Raw genomic sequence first — 15371 nt, forward strand, 5'->3', positions numbered from 1 at the left:
GGAGACCAACAGCGTAGGTGGGTCCCTTCTAAAAGAGGGGCAACAGGACTGGAGGCCAGCAACGGAACGGAGGCTGGCGAGGATCAAAACCAAAGTAAAAAGTCCAAACAAACCCAATGAAAAAGGGGGCAGAGTTCAAAAGTCCAAAAACAAGTAAGGTCCAGGAAAAAAAGAAGCAAATGTCCAAAATCTCATGAATACTGGCAAGATAGTCAGAAGAAAGACGTACGAAGACAAACTGCCAAAACTAAGGGAAACAGACTAAAATCCACTGGGAGGAAGATAATTGACGGCCAGGTGACAAATCAAACAGGCGGCTTGAGCTTAGCTTGTTCACAGATTCAATTTTGCCATTTAGCACTAAATGCACATTACTGCCTTTTGAGGCATTCAGTCATGCTTTTACGTTTACAAACGTGGAGAACAGGAATGTAATACAATGGCAATGCATTTGGTAGTTTTTTGAGATATGTCACTCATCTTTGTGGTGAAGAAAAGCCGGGGTCATCAAGTCAGTAGTAGTCCTCCTCTGGGGACCATGAATGTCTGCACCAAAGTTTATGGCAATCCATCCTAAAGTTCTTAAGATATTTCAGTCAGGACCGAAGTAGTGAACCGACCAACACTGCCATCCCTCCGTTACACTGTGGAAGCTGATATTGACCAAAACCTTCCAAACTGCCACTCAGTGGGTGTTCAGAGCAGTTTTTCTCAACAGTAATGTCAAATGAAAGGCTTTTGTCAGTTCAGCTTGCTCAAATGAGATCACTGTGACCCGTCACACTGAGCTGTCCACTGTATAAAGGACTTCAGTCCTTGATTACAGAAAGGAACACAGTCAAATAACCTGCTGCACATTTGAAAACTGATAAAGCAACAGTTTCTCACTATATCACAACAAGGTCATTTAATCTTTCTAAGCACTTACAGCTAAAACTAAGGTACCAGAGGCAAATTGGTATCACTTCTATTAAGCACTCTTTATAAAGGATTTATGGGTTGGTGACTTTATAGATCAGTGTGTATAAAACATCTAGGAAACCGTCTTAAGAATGGCCCTAAACTTGAACTATAAATCAAACAATTCTTCGAGGCCTCTTGTAAGTCTTGTAAACTAAGGACTAAGGACACTTCCTCAAGAACTCAATTAGCCAATAGCAGGCCTCCAGAGGTTATATGTCAGAGCTGCATCACGTGCAGTCATCACAGCTTCAAACATGCAACATGCAAGAGGAAGGTTGAACATGTTTCCTCCACAGCAGGGGTGGGCAAATTCATTCCACAAAGGGCCGTGTGGCTGCAGGTTTTTGTTCCAACCAACCAAGAGCACACAGTTTGAACAATCAGCTGTCTGAAGACTGAGATCAGTTGATTAAATGAGTCAAGTCTGGTGTGCTGCTGCTTGGTTGGAAAAAAAACCTGCAGCCACATGGCCCTTTGTGGAATGAATTTGCCCACCCCTGCTCTACAGCGATGTTGACAGTATCATGCCGTCATTCATAAACATCTGAAGAGTTCAGGGGGGATGTAATAACCATTGTAAGTGATACTATCTGTGGATCTCCTGTAGAATGATTTCATGTGCATGCTTGTTAGTTTTTCCAAATGAAACACAGGCTTTAAGCTTTAAGTGGACTGACAGGTTTCTATCCATCTGTCCATCGTTTATTATTGTCTCTCACATTCAGCAGAATTTGAAAAGCTCAGCTAATGTGACTCATATTGCACATTTTATGACTGAATGCGAACATTAGCAGGATCTTTTGTTAACTTACTGTAACATTTCAAAGCTGTGTGGAGCAGTTTCCTCTGCTGGTCAGAGCTACCTGCTCTCTGAATTCATTAGCGAGTTGACAGAGTTTGACACCTAGCAATGTTTATGCATGCTGCTTACTCTTAATTCTAAAGACATATCATTCTCATTATTTTTCACAAGTAAGACCAACATTTTACTCTGAGAGGCTTCATGCAGGCTGGCCCACGTATAAGCCGTAATAAAAACAACAAAAAAACCTGACTGGATTCATATGAATGTTTGTAAAGAATTTATTAATGGCTGTCAGCAGTTATAAATGCATTTATTGCTCAATAGAATGGATAATAGCCAGTCAAAGGGATTCTTCATAACCTGACAACAGAAACATTTGTTTATATTAATGGCTGATAAATGATCTATAAAACATTAAGAGCTGATTTATTAATTAATAAAGTCATTAATTACAGCTTATAATGTCTTTATGGAGGTAATACTGGCAAAACAAACTGCTGTTAGAAGAAACCAGAGGACATGTACCTACATATAAAACTATATTTATTGACTCATTTAAAAGCTTGTACGTCATGGTGCGTGACAAAAAAGATACAGGACACAGTCAGAAGCTGTCAGCGAATCAGGCAGACGCACAGGCAGTGAGCAGGAACAGAGCGATCAGGCTCTTAAAGTCTGACGGTCTGCAGTGGCCTCAGAAAACGATCGTGTAAACTAATGTCATAAATACTAATGACCATGGTCTCTTGAGCGAGAGGAAAACCAATGAAGACATGCACAGAAGAAGAAAAACTGTTTAACAGCATCCTGCAGATTTGCAGTCTTGTTCCGTAATGGTGCCTCATGTAATTGTAGATCCCTAAACACCAGAATGCACTCACAGCCTGGGTTAACTGTTATTTCACTGGCACCAGTTGGAAACATTCAGTACAGAGTAAAAACAAGACCAATCAATAAAAATGATGGGCAACAAAGAAAGATTAGAGTGACTTCACTGACTTAGAATCACAACATGACAACTATTTAAGAGTAGGAAAAAAAATGCATCAACAATCATGATCTTGAGGGCTGAAACGTCATCTGAATAATGAGAAATGCATATGGAGCCAGAGAGCGACACCTTTTTCCTCCTCTCACGTTCACTTCCAGCAATCAGCACCTCACTGTGACTCTTAGCCTGAAAATAATTCTGCACATTATAAGCCATTACCTTGAAATGTTGAGTGCCAGCAAAAGATGTTACATGGACCTTCTTTGAAGCAAGAGTCTTTCAAACATCTGATGGAGTCATTTAAAAGCTTGCACCACTAGAGGAGGTAACAGGAAGGAAGGAAGGAGGAAGGCACAGAGGAAGCAGCTCCTGCCGTTAATCCAATAACACTACTGTATTCTGTACCGTCCTCTTCCTGTGGAGCCACAGCAAGCCGGCTGGATGCTTTGTGCTGACCTGGATAAAGACCTTTCTTCTGTTGCACCGAGCAGTAAGAAGTGAATTCCTGTCAGCTTGTCAAGACTTGCATAGGTTGTTATCCAGGAAATATCAAACATTTCCCCCCCTAACCCACAAATATGGGCGCTTTCATGAGTTCTCCAAGTTAAGCCTGTGCTCCTAATGCAAGTCCTCCGACAGCAGGTTGTCCGGTAAAGAGGTCCTGCAGCAGCTGAGGCGTATGTGGATTAGTTTAGCCTATGATCCATGTAGGGCAACAAACCCTACTGAGACTCTGTGGTCTTCCTCAAAGACGACATTTTTGCGCAGTTGTCTAATACCGCTAGCAACATTCACAATTTCTATACATGGCACGGCCAACGCTTCGCCCACCAGTGATCATCTCTGTCTGACAGTGACTGGTGAATACAGTGCTGTGGCAAACACCCATCAGATCTCTGACAGGGTGACACGCAGGGAGTCCGCTGAGCTCTCTATAGCCAGGATGAAGGTGTCCTCATTGGAGTAGTGCTGGATGATGTTGTCATCCATGTTCACCAGGACCCTGAGGAAGACAAAAACGTTCATAGACAAGAGCACTCCACTTAATTTAAGGTAAACCTTCAGTGAACCAAAGCCTTCTCATTTTAATCTGCATATCTTTTTAGTCACGCTAGCAGTGTGGATCTATGGATGGCAGTGTCGGTCTGTGGGTCAGCCCATAAGATTTTGTACAAATATTCGCGGCCATCAGAGGATGAATCCTAGTGACTCTGGCGATCCCCCGACTTTCTATCTAACACCACCAGCCAGCTCAATGGATTAACACAAACCGTTGTACAAACATTCATGGTTTCCTGATGATACATCCCACTGACTTTGGTGATCCCCTCACTTTCCCTCTAGCAGCGTGGTAAGGTTGATGTTTGTGGCTTTGGTGATTCCTCAGGATGATTTGAAATAGAGAATTTATTACGTTTCATCTATTTTGATTTATGGCCAAATGCCTCAGCTTCTGCTGTACTCTGTGTCGAGTGCTGATTAGCGAATGTTAACATGCTAACAGGCTAAACTAAAATCGTGAACACAGTAAATATATCTGCTAAACATCAGTATGATGTCCAGTATGCACTTGGCTCAAAGCACAGCTCTGCTCTCTGTTACAGTGTGGCTGAAGACAGTAGTTTGACTCACTTACCCTTTTTTGCTTTTTTGGTAAACTTTGGCCATCTTGTCAACAGGCACTGCATACTTCTCCGAGATCTGTGAAACAGTGAAGAAACGGCTCATTTTCAACATGCTGAAGCACACTGAGGCCATAGCTGAGCTTCATCAATATTTTAAAAGAATTGTATAATGATCTGTTTGAATTTGTTTCAGGCAAAAGCAGCTCAAACAATAAGTGATTAATACTCACTGCCTCCATCAGTGCTTTGAGGGTTGGGGTGTGCAGCATTAAGGCATCAAACACTTCATCACACTCCTTCCTCACATACAGCAGAACTGGTGAGGTGTGGAATTGGACAAGCATAATAATTCAGTCAAATACTAAAGCAGATGATGAGAAACCTGCGGTGAGAGAGAAGTGACATTTACAAACCTTTCCTTTCCAGTTCCACTTTGGACTTCTTGGGCTGAGGTGGACAGACATCTTCCTCAGATGCACATGACACCCTTTTCACGAGAACACTCCTGACAGACAGATGGACAGACGCACACAATCATCATTGTCATCGTAGTCACCATCTGAAGGGCATGCCAGTGGATCCCTGTTTTCCTCTAAACAGGGAACTTTTTTCCTCTTTTGTTCAATAATGATTATGATTGATATGGACAGAGTTTGGGATTACTGAACTTTTTTTCAAATGAGTTGTCACACAGGTCACATGGTGCAGTGAGCTGCAGTTTAGAGCAAACCAAAGTGTGAAAACAACAGTATGATACTCACCCGTCTCTTTTGACCTCTTCTGTGTTCAAAGCAAACACCTATCAATGGTGTAAAAAAGCCAACGTGAGGCACACTGCACTGACTGGACATTTCCTCTGTGTGTGTGTGTGTGTGTGTGTGTGTGTGTGTGTGTGTGTGTGTGTGTGTGTGTGTGTGTGTGTGTGTGTGTGTCTGTTAGACAACAAGACAGAAAGTCTCACCTGTCCCGCTCTCTGCAGGTTTCCAAAGTGGACGTCAGGAATGAAGAGGACAGGCTGGGAGTCCAGGTCTATCATGGTTTTCAGCAGTGTGTTATCGGCCCTCTTGATTGGAGAGATCGGCCCCGAGCCTCCACTTTTCCCTAATCCAGGGAGATTGTGAACTCAGCATCTGTTGCCAGGCAACTACTTCAAGTACAGATTTGATAAGGTTTGATTACATTTGTTTGCCTTTGTCCTCTGCTCAGCTCTCCTATTTAACTTTATTGTTTCTTGGAAAGTGTTTTGTAACCTTGTTTCAGTGGATTTTAAATCAAGCCCAACAGCTAATTCTGTTTTAAATTCTAAGATAGAAAATTAAGATCATTCATTTTGTTCTTTAAAATGTTTTTGCCTTTCATCCTCTTCCTGAGCTGCTTCTTCTCCTCATCACGAAGCTTCCTCTCAGCGCCCTGCAAGACACACAGTGGGGTTGACTGGTTGGGAAAGGCAGAAAATGCAAAAAGACAGTAAAGGTAAAGACAGAATCTTTCATTCAAGTCTAGATCGAGCAGAGCAGGCCATCTTCACCTTGTCACAGAAGACCTTGATCTGAGCGTAGGCCCTGTGGATGGGCCGGCTGCTGCAGCTGTTATAGCTGTAGGTGTCGATCTGGATGATCAGAGGCATCCCCTTCACACCCTTCTGTGAGGAGAAGTCTGTGCTCAGACAGTTCACAGAGATGAAGACCTACAAAACAAAAAGAAGACATAGGACGGGGTCAAGTCCTGGAGTTCTGTGACCGGAAACAAGCAGTGAGCAGTGTGACTATCAAACTGTGTGATCGTAGCACAGCTCAACTAATTTGAAAAGTCTGAAATTATGATTTGGATAAAAAAGAACTGATCCTCGCATTGAGTCAGCTGCACTACCTGAACATGATGTCAGTGCATGAAAACAAATTCAGAAGCCATCAGAACGGTCTGAAGCTAGCAAAGAGTAAATGGATAAACAGCTGAAATAGTTTGCTCAAAGTAATGGACAAATAGACAGCCAACACTGACACATGGCTAAATGTAATTAATAACTAGATGAAAAGAAAGACAGAAAAAGGTTACAAGTAATGGATAACAGATAATCTGCTAAAAGTAAGTGATATATGATAAAAATAGCTAATTCTGACATTAATGGTGAAAATAGCGAAACACAATGAACAAAGAGGTGAGCTGTCCAGCTGTGTAATTCCAGGTGGTGTCAGTCCGAACGTAAACATGACCAAACCAGCACAAACAGTTCAACTGTATAAAAATGTTGCGATAGTATCCACTTTTATGTCCTTTATAGAGTCCAATGACATCCAGTTTAAATATATATGTTATATATAATATCAAAAAGGTTGGGGTACAGTGTCATACAGGATGCTTTAATGTGAAAACGTATTTTCTCAATCCAACTGGAAAAAAAGACAAATCACTCGGAGCTGACAGTGATGTTTTGTGTGTTTCCCTCTGTCTTATCTGAAACACTGGACACCTCTCTATGAACTTAAATCATCTCTGGAGCTGTGAAGAATCTTTCACCGGTGGACGGTTCACATGTCAGGAATCAAGACAAGAGACAAGTCAGACCTTCAATCTTGTCGGGACGAGTTTTGAAGTTAGGGTTTGAAGGGTGTGCTACGAGCTTCCCCCAGAAACCAGGAAATGCATCACTTTACTGTAATTCACTTTCACAGGTAAAGCAATAATTGCTAACTTAAAGCTGATAATAAAGGTATTACTTACAGGTACATATTTCAATGAGGGAACACGCTATTTGCCTGTCATCAGCTCGATTAAAGCTCAGTTAGTTTTATAGCCAGCGTGGCTCAGATGAAGAGGCAGATATGACAGAGATCTTTGTTCCCCCGTGAATCTCCACCTGACTCATAAACGGTGCAGTGATGAGTGAGAGGGTCAGAGAGTCATGAGTCACAGCAGCAGCAGCAGCAGCAGCAGCAGTTCACAGGCCAGAGGCAACACTCTGCCATGCTAATGTGTCCCACCACCTCTCAATGCGCCTTATGTTCAGTGTTTCATGTACTGACAAATAAGCTTCCAATCTGTGAGAACACACTTGTGGCTGATATGGTTTGGATCTGACAGTGTGTTTTGCATACGGACAGACTGAATTAGTGGTGGTTTTTATTGTTCCCTGTTCCGCAGCATCTAGAAATGTGAGGCTTTGCTCCAAAATCACTAAATAATGTATCAGAGCAGAGCCCATGATCTGCTGAATCTTTTAAAAGCTTGTCAGAGAAAAACAGAATTCACAAGATCTCATTCCCATGATGAGTGATGATATTTGTTTAGCGCCAAAGTATCCAAACCAATATAAACTTCTGATGAATTTTCCAGTCAAACAGGACTGACAGCCTGGGGTCGGACAACTAACGGTAGAGATTCCTCATTGTGGCTCAACAGCAATTTTCCCACTACGTATCAACAGCATCGTGTCTGAACCTGCAGAGGTGAGGGCTGATTGCTGGAAAGGCCTGGAGCACAAATGAGCCTCCTACACACCTCCACAAATTCACACCTCCACAGACCCAAGCCATTTAAATTTCTCCAGAAGCACTGGATGCACTGTTGCTAGCATCTGCGTGTGTGTGTGTGTAGGAGGCTTGTTGTGTTTACGTGCACTGCGCGTGTGAGCATTCAAACACCTTCCGAAAAAGAAAAAAAGTTCACAAGGGCACCGGTAAGTGGCTGTTCAGTGCCAGCCGCACAACCAGGCTCAAACAAACAAACACAAAAACAGAGTCATGCTGCAGGAAGCAACTCATCTCCCCGACCAGCACATTTCACACTACTCCTCATTACAATGAGGATGATGATTGTCGCCTGGCAACAGCAGAGCCATGCCAAAGCAAAACGCAAAACGGATCATTTGCAACAAAAATACCAATTTTACATGTCATAGCGTCACAGCCCGATTGTACATCCAATTATGTCTGGAAACCAAAATTTGTAGGTGGCACAACAGAGAGAAAGAGCGAGAGACAGACGCGACAGCCGCAGTGACCCGTGAGCCCACATATTTCCTCACTATAACACAGGTGTACTCTCTCAACCTCCTCCACCTTCTTTCCTGCAGGCCCTGGTCCTGTGTGGAGACGTATGAGGGCAGCCACACAGCCAGCATGCAGCAGCAGCAGCGCTGATAATGATCATCTGGTTTGTATCTGACAGCAGAAGCACACATTCAACCTGCTCACCACCAAGCATTCAGCACGCTCATTATCATTGTCAAGAATGTTTCTTTCACACATCAGCTGACTGAAACACAGATTCAGGAAATGAAGCTCTATCAGCACGGCAAGATGAAAGTTAGAAGCGGGCGGATGAAATGAGTATTGCAATATTAATAGGAACATTTTCTCTATATGTATATAGAATAAACATTTGGGGGTCAGAAAGGGGGACGGGTTACGTCAATTTTCTTTTTGCCAAATGGAGGGTTGTGTAACTTTTTTTAGGAGAACATGGGAGCTCATGTTTCTCACCCTGGATTTATACTTTACAAATGATGGCTGTAATGTGTGCGGTGTGTCACACAGGTGTGCTTTGTCACATGCACAGCACTACTATCCTGTCTCTGTATCACAAGCTAACAGGTCCAATATGTCAACTGGAGACAATTCCCATCCCCACCAGTCATTTTCATACAGTCCATAAGAGTCTACAGCCATGCTGGGGCCTCTGTGAGGCTGTCAGAAGGCACTGCAGTGCTCACAATGACAAAGCTAACAATCTGATATATAGCAGATCATATTTACCAGTTCAGTTTAGTGTGTTAGTATGCTAACATGTGCCAATTAGCTCGAAACACAAAGTACAGCTGATGGGAATGTCATTAGTTTTGCAGGTATTTGGTGATAACCCAAAGATTGGTCAAAATGACACTTTTACCTGACGATGGCGCCAAATGAAAAGTTACTGAAAGTCATCCTGAAGGGGACCTGAGGAGCAATCCACCCAATAGTTTAACATTTCACTCAGAACCAAAACTGCTGACCTGCTGGTGGCTCTAGTCATGAACGGGAAAAATGAAAGATGTAGCTGTTTACCAGGCACAAAGGATGTGACGAAAAGATGCTCAAGTGTAGGATCAAGTATTTAAGGGCGTGATCTCATTTTACTGACTTCAAGTCAGGATTCCTCCATATCTGCTGCATCAGTTTTCATACACTTTGTCTCTGGTACATTACTGTGGTCTGAGGTGTAACAAAAAAAAGCTCCATGCTATATTAGCATACCACCACCTGAACACATGAAAAACAATTACAGTTCAGTGAAGGTTTATTCCAAACCGAAATATTTATCCACAAGCCCACAAAGCTGCAATTACCTCTCTCACAATGAGGCAGTTTGTGGAGTTTTCATGAAAGCTGCATGGGAGCCACAGCCACAATCTCCTGAGCCCAAAACACCCTGAGGGTGGGCTGATACTGTGTGTGTGGGTGTGTGTGTGTTCACACATTGTTTGCAATTTGTCTTTATCCAATTCTCCCCCTTTACAAGGGTGAAATCTGAGGATCCTTTCAAGGTGTGCTGAGCGTGTGCCTGGTGTAAGCATGAGATACTCCCTTCCTTTCCCCTTCCTTCCAAAGGGGTCGGGGGTGGATGGAGGGGCCTGGCATATGGCCCCACTAGCCATTCTGAAACCCTGAGGTGTCAGTACTCCGTAAACAGAAGAGTACAGACTGAAAGTCTCTACAGCTGAAGAGACCTCAAGACAGAAACTTGCGGTTTCATTGAGCAATCTTTACCACAAGTGGCTACAAGTTTAGTACTAAAAAAACAATACGACAGAACCAAATTATTAACTGCCTGAATCGATGAGAACGCAAAGGCAAGAGAATAAACACTGACCAGATCAACTGTTTCTTGACTTAAACAGCACAGTCTCTGAATTCTTCTCTGGCTTTGTTACCTTTGCTTCTTCACTGACATCCCATGTGAAAGAGACTGCGTTGTAGGCGATTTCCTCCACATTCCCGATGGTGCTGAAGCTCTCCTTGTAGTCGGCTGCATGCAAAGTGAAGATCAGAGAAAACTGTCAGTGGGTGTGAGATAGTCAGTCCAAACATCTCAGGACACTTTCAGGTATCAAAAGTAAAAGTGCTTGTTCTGCAGGAAAATGGCCCCTGTGACTGATAATTAAGCCAAACAGGCTAGAAACCACTGGCTGAATTTGAATTTTTAATTATGTGTTGTATTTTATATGCTTATCATATGTGTTATATATTACTGTATAATCTTCATCTGTAAAGCAAAATATCAGATGTAGTAGGAGTAGTAGTATGTGGTAGAAGTATAAAGTTACATAAAATGGAAATATTAAAAAAAAAACACAAGTACATTAAAACTGTATTTAAGTACAGTACATGAGTAAATGTACCACTTACTTTGCACCACTGTTCAACTAAAAGAAGACTGTTTACCCATTTCTTGTCTCACCTGTTTACACTGAGTTTTAGGTTTACCTTAAATGCAGTGTCTGTATCATAATCTGCTATTCTTCACCCGTGAAACAATTCTGTCAACCTGATTGAGGTTCCAAATGACTAAAAATTCCCATACGGTCATTTTTGCCTCCTTAAACACTCAACTTCTGCAGTACACGCAGGCTAATTCCCACCCACCTACATTAGGTTATGGATTTCACCATGGTACTGGCATGAACTTGCCACAGACAAAACCAGTGTCTGACATCTCTGCTTCATTCCATTGAGTTTTAAACCACAGGCTGAGGCCTGTTTCTTGCTGATCATACAGGATATGGCCTCAGTCCAGGCCCCCACCTATTTCTCCTCTTAACGTCTATGCAAATGCAAACCCATTGCCTGTCTCTTCATAGTGCTCCTGTGGGAATTGAGGATTGACAGTTATTTAAATTGTGTCGGGTTTCACCTCAGGATATGCCTCTGGGTTCTCCTGGAGGCTCCTGCAGGTTTGCCACCTGCTTTCTCTCCTTTTACCCCTTGGTTCAGTACAGCTTAGGTGTTGAAATATCCACATCTAAGTGTGATATTCTATACTGAACCGTGTGTGTGTGTGTGTGTGTGTGTGTGTGTGTGCGTGTGCGCGCGCCATTTTTGTATCCGGGCCTATTCCCCATCTGTTCTACTGATGAACGCCATCAGGCCATGGATGTCTCACCCAGGCCTGAGGAAGATAACAATAAGCATCGTACCAATGTCCAGGACTCTCTGTTTGGCAGTGTGCTGGCGGGAGTGCCAGTATTTCCAATTCTTCAGCTGCTCGTCTCTGCACTTGTCTTCCCCAAAGACAACCATGATAACGCTCTGAAGTGGAAGCAAAGACATATTACAGTATAACCAGGTCAACACAGAATAAGAACGAATCAAAAACAAATATTACATTTCTAAATGTAACAAGTTGTCCCTCTACCCACCAAGAAGATAACACTGAAACCCTCAATATCTACCTCTACGCTTTCTCTCCATGTACTATCTCCACTCCCTCACCTGTACAATACTGTCCCGCTGCAGCTCAGGGCCTCCCATGGTGCATTGCTCACTACTGGATGGGCTCCCATCAGGCCTGTGTGACAGTGTCAGTCCACTCACCCGCGCTTTGCCTCTGGGCTGACACAGGGACGATGTGAGGCCAGTCTTCGACAGTGTTAAAGTGTAGAACTGGGCCCGGTTCAGGTAAGCCATGGGTCCTTCCCCCTGCCGCGGCCGCAGCGACATGTTGGCCTCCAGACAGTAGTGGAAACTGTCACTGGAAGAACATAAGCACGTGTGGGGCAAACGTCATGAAGATACAGTATCTCCTCTGATATAACAATAAACCACACACACACACACACACACACACACACACACACACACACACACACACACACACACACACACACACACACACACACACACACAGGTATATATATGCATACATATAAATTTACATACACACCCACACATGTCATTTTAATCAGAAAGAAAAGAAAATGAAGATGAATTTTTGAATTTGTTTTCTGACTGGACTAAGTGCTTTGGTGATAAATCTCTGATATTCTATTTCCCATTATTGTCAGCAAATCCCAAGAAAAGATCAAAACCAATAACAAACTGATGCCACTATGTCCTTTGTATCAAAGCCTGACATATCTCTGGGACATAGAGCTCCATTGTTCTGCCACTACCATGAACACACACAGTGTAGTTTATTTTGACTCAATCCCACTAACACTGTCCTGCTGCTGTACGGTAAACATTCACTCACGCAAATGTGTTTCATTCCAAGGCTGAAAATAGTCCCCAAAACACACTAGTTACTCCTGTGAGTAATGTTTGCTAAAACTGCAGATTTGCATCATCCGTAGGAATGAGCGGGCTTGGGCTGAGAGTCACAGAGATGCTCGGGAAGTCTTGAGACAGACTTGGTTTTGGTCTTTTTATGGGATTTGTAAGCAATAACAAGAACATAGAAAATTACAATCCTGATCATTTAACACCTGACAAACACTTCTGCATCAGAACATCATGCGTGCACATGATTTGAGGAATCTGTACGTTTCATGCTTTTGCTTATCTGAGGATTTTAACTTACACTGGGAGGCTGTAGTGGTATTCATCAACTCCTGAGGAAGGACTTTTTTGGTATATCTGTCAACGAGGAATATATTGTGTATTTCAGAAGTATAAATGCAGCAAACTACAACTAATGGAGCAACAAAATCCCACAAATGTGGTGCTCATTTACAAAGTAAGACATAATACCAGTTCACCCCGCTTGTATAACAAGTCTCACCTCTCCTTCCACAGCATCGTCATACATGCTGTCTGGTGAGCTTCTCTGTTCATCTTTCATGTACCCAACAAGGGGCATATTATAGTGGCACTGGTCATAAACCATCCTTATCTGCTCTCTGGGTTCTTCTTGGTAGGCACCTCCAGAGCAGGACACTCCCATGGACGTGTGGCTTTCTGCCTTGACCAAAGCAAGAGCCGCCCCACCTCCACCTTTACCATCTCCTCCTCTGGTGTCTCCTGCGAGGCAGGTAGCTCCATACTTGGAGCCCTGATGTTCTGTAGTGGTGCTGTTGTTTAGAGAGAGGTTGACAGGCATGGATCTGAGAGCCTGGAGATGGTGATCTAGCATCTCCAAGCTCCCACAGTTATCAGGCCCAATAGCAGAGGGGTCTGTGGGTTTAACACTGCTGGAGACACGTCTCCTCTCTCTGGGAACCTGACAGGATAAAAACAAATACAGAAATAAGCTCTGGAACAAATCAAACACATCATGTGATAATGGTATTATTATATCATCTGTTTTGGTCGTAATGTCATGTTTTCCACACCTTGTAGTAGTCGTACAGCATTCCAAGTGCTGCTGCACTGTCCTCATCTCCATTGATGCTCATCATGGCCTTAGTGGCAGCAGTCAGTGGGTTCTCCAGGTAGCTCCTCCATGCCTCATCCTCGCTGCTGAGCACTCTGCGAGATGGCACCAGCACTTCGTTTGGTACCACCACCACCAGCCGTTTACTAGGAGATTGACAGGACAATGGGAAGAAACAATAAGTCATGTTGTTACTGCAAAGCCAGTCTGTCATTAACAGAAGTCATGTCTGCCAAGCCACCAAGTCCGCCCCAGGCTGTTTCTCACCGAACTTCATTCTAATTACCCGCTGCATGTGGGGTGTGTTTATTTAAGTGCACTTCTGGGGATAACTGCTTGTATATCACATTTAATGAACAAAAAGATGTACTGATTCAGTTCTGAAAATGTCAAGCTGGCATGGGTTGTTTTTTAAATGTCATTTCTGACACATCATTCAGAGAGAGTGACCAGAGGAGACGCTGCATATAAAGTCCCACTTTCTGAATCCCCAGCATTGTACACCTTTTAACATCCCAGTTAAGTCAAACCTTTATCACTAATTACAGCACTTACAAAAACAGTAACACATGACTGCACCTCTGTGAAAAAGAGTATGTATGTAAGTGTACATTATACAAATTACTATAATATTACCACAATTTTAATTTGGGTCATTTTTGTAGTATTTGTGATGTTCCTCTTCTTGATAGAAACTACTCCTTAAGTAGCTGCTAATAATTACACACACAAACTCTCTCTCTCTCTCTCTCTCTCTCACACACACACACACACACACACACACACACACACACACACACACACACACACACACACACACACACACACAAACACATATATATGTATGAATGTTTCTTATTAAATGAGACAGGTTCTGCTGCCTACGTGCAAAGAACAAAGAGACAAAAGCCATCCCAAATATTTTTAACACTTATAAAAATTGAAGTAACACTAACTTATTAGACGTAACATGAATGATTCTCTTACCTGTCCAGGTCCATGCTGCCTCCAGGACTCTGTGGTGTTTTCTAGGACTTGCTTGAGAAACTGGACTTTCTAGTTGGTGCAGGTAAGTTTGTGTGGGAGAGAAAACAGGGCGCCCAAGAGGCTGGATCTATTTAACTTCTCAGTCAAATCAGCCAATGAAATCATTTCTAACCGTGCGTATTAAAATATACTCGAATGTCTCTGATGTCAGGTAAAATTTGAGTCGACACTGTCAAAATAAATAAAGCCGCATTTCTTGTGCCGGCCAGCTTTAAATCCTGTTTGGCGAAGGTAGTAAATTAAGACATTAGTGCTGCAGCAGCTGAAAAGGCAGGATAAACAAGGAAACGCAAGCTGCCTTGCTGATTGGTTAGATGTTTCTACACAGGTGGCACGGTCGTCATCCCATTGGTGAATAAGGACGAAAGCGAGCGTGACCTGAAATGAGAGAAAGGTGGACAAAATGTAGTTTCGGCTGATATATTTCTTGAAAGCTGTATTGTAGTGACAGCACGCTTCTCCCTCAGTTGGCCCACGTCTTTAACGACATTAGTACGTCAGGACTGTTTGTTAGAATTTTGAAAGTGATAGATTAATCGACAGTAAAATTACTTTTGCTGAAAGTTAATATTGTAAAGAGTAATATAGTAGA

The 15371-nt window shown here is 42.8% G+C and overlaps 1 protein-coding gene across 1 annotated transcript; it reads right to left on the minus strand.

Annotated features, from left to right (window-relative positions):
- Nucleotides 1-2029: 2029 nt before the first annotated feature.
- On the minus strand, nt 2030-15043 carry LOC139333439 (grainyhead-like protein 2 homolog). The gene is made up of 15 exons (XM_070965847.1): nt 14720-15043; nt 13692-13878; nt 13142-13579; nt 12941-12996; nt 11854-12112; nt 11559-11670; nt 10296-10390; nt 5913-6071; nt 5737-5794; nt 5346-5485; nt 5146-5183; nt 4798-4889; nt 4615-4700; nt 4396-4460; nt 2030-3762 (listed from the first exon to the last, which is right to left on the minus strand). The coding sequence occupies exons 1-15, from the start codon at nt 14731-14733 to the stop codon at nt 3648-3650; spliced, it is 1914 nt and encodes a 637-aa protein (XP_070821948.1). The 5' UTR covers nt 14734-15043; the 3' UTR covers nt 2030-3647.
- Between the last annotated feature and the right edge of the window lie 328 nt (nt 15044-15371).

The sequence above is a fragment of the Chaetodon trifascialis genome, chromosome 7 (assembly GCF_039877785.1).
Source record: "Chaetodon trifascialis isolate fChaTrf1 chromosome 7, fChaTrf1.hap1, whole genome shotgun sequence".
Lineage (NCBI taxonomy): Eukaryota > Metazoa > Chordata > Actinopteri > Chaetodontiformes > Chaetodontidae > Chaetodon > Chaetodon trifascialis.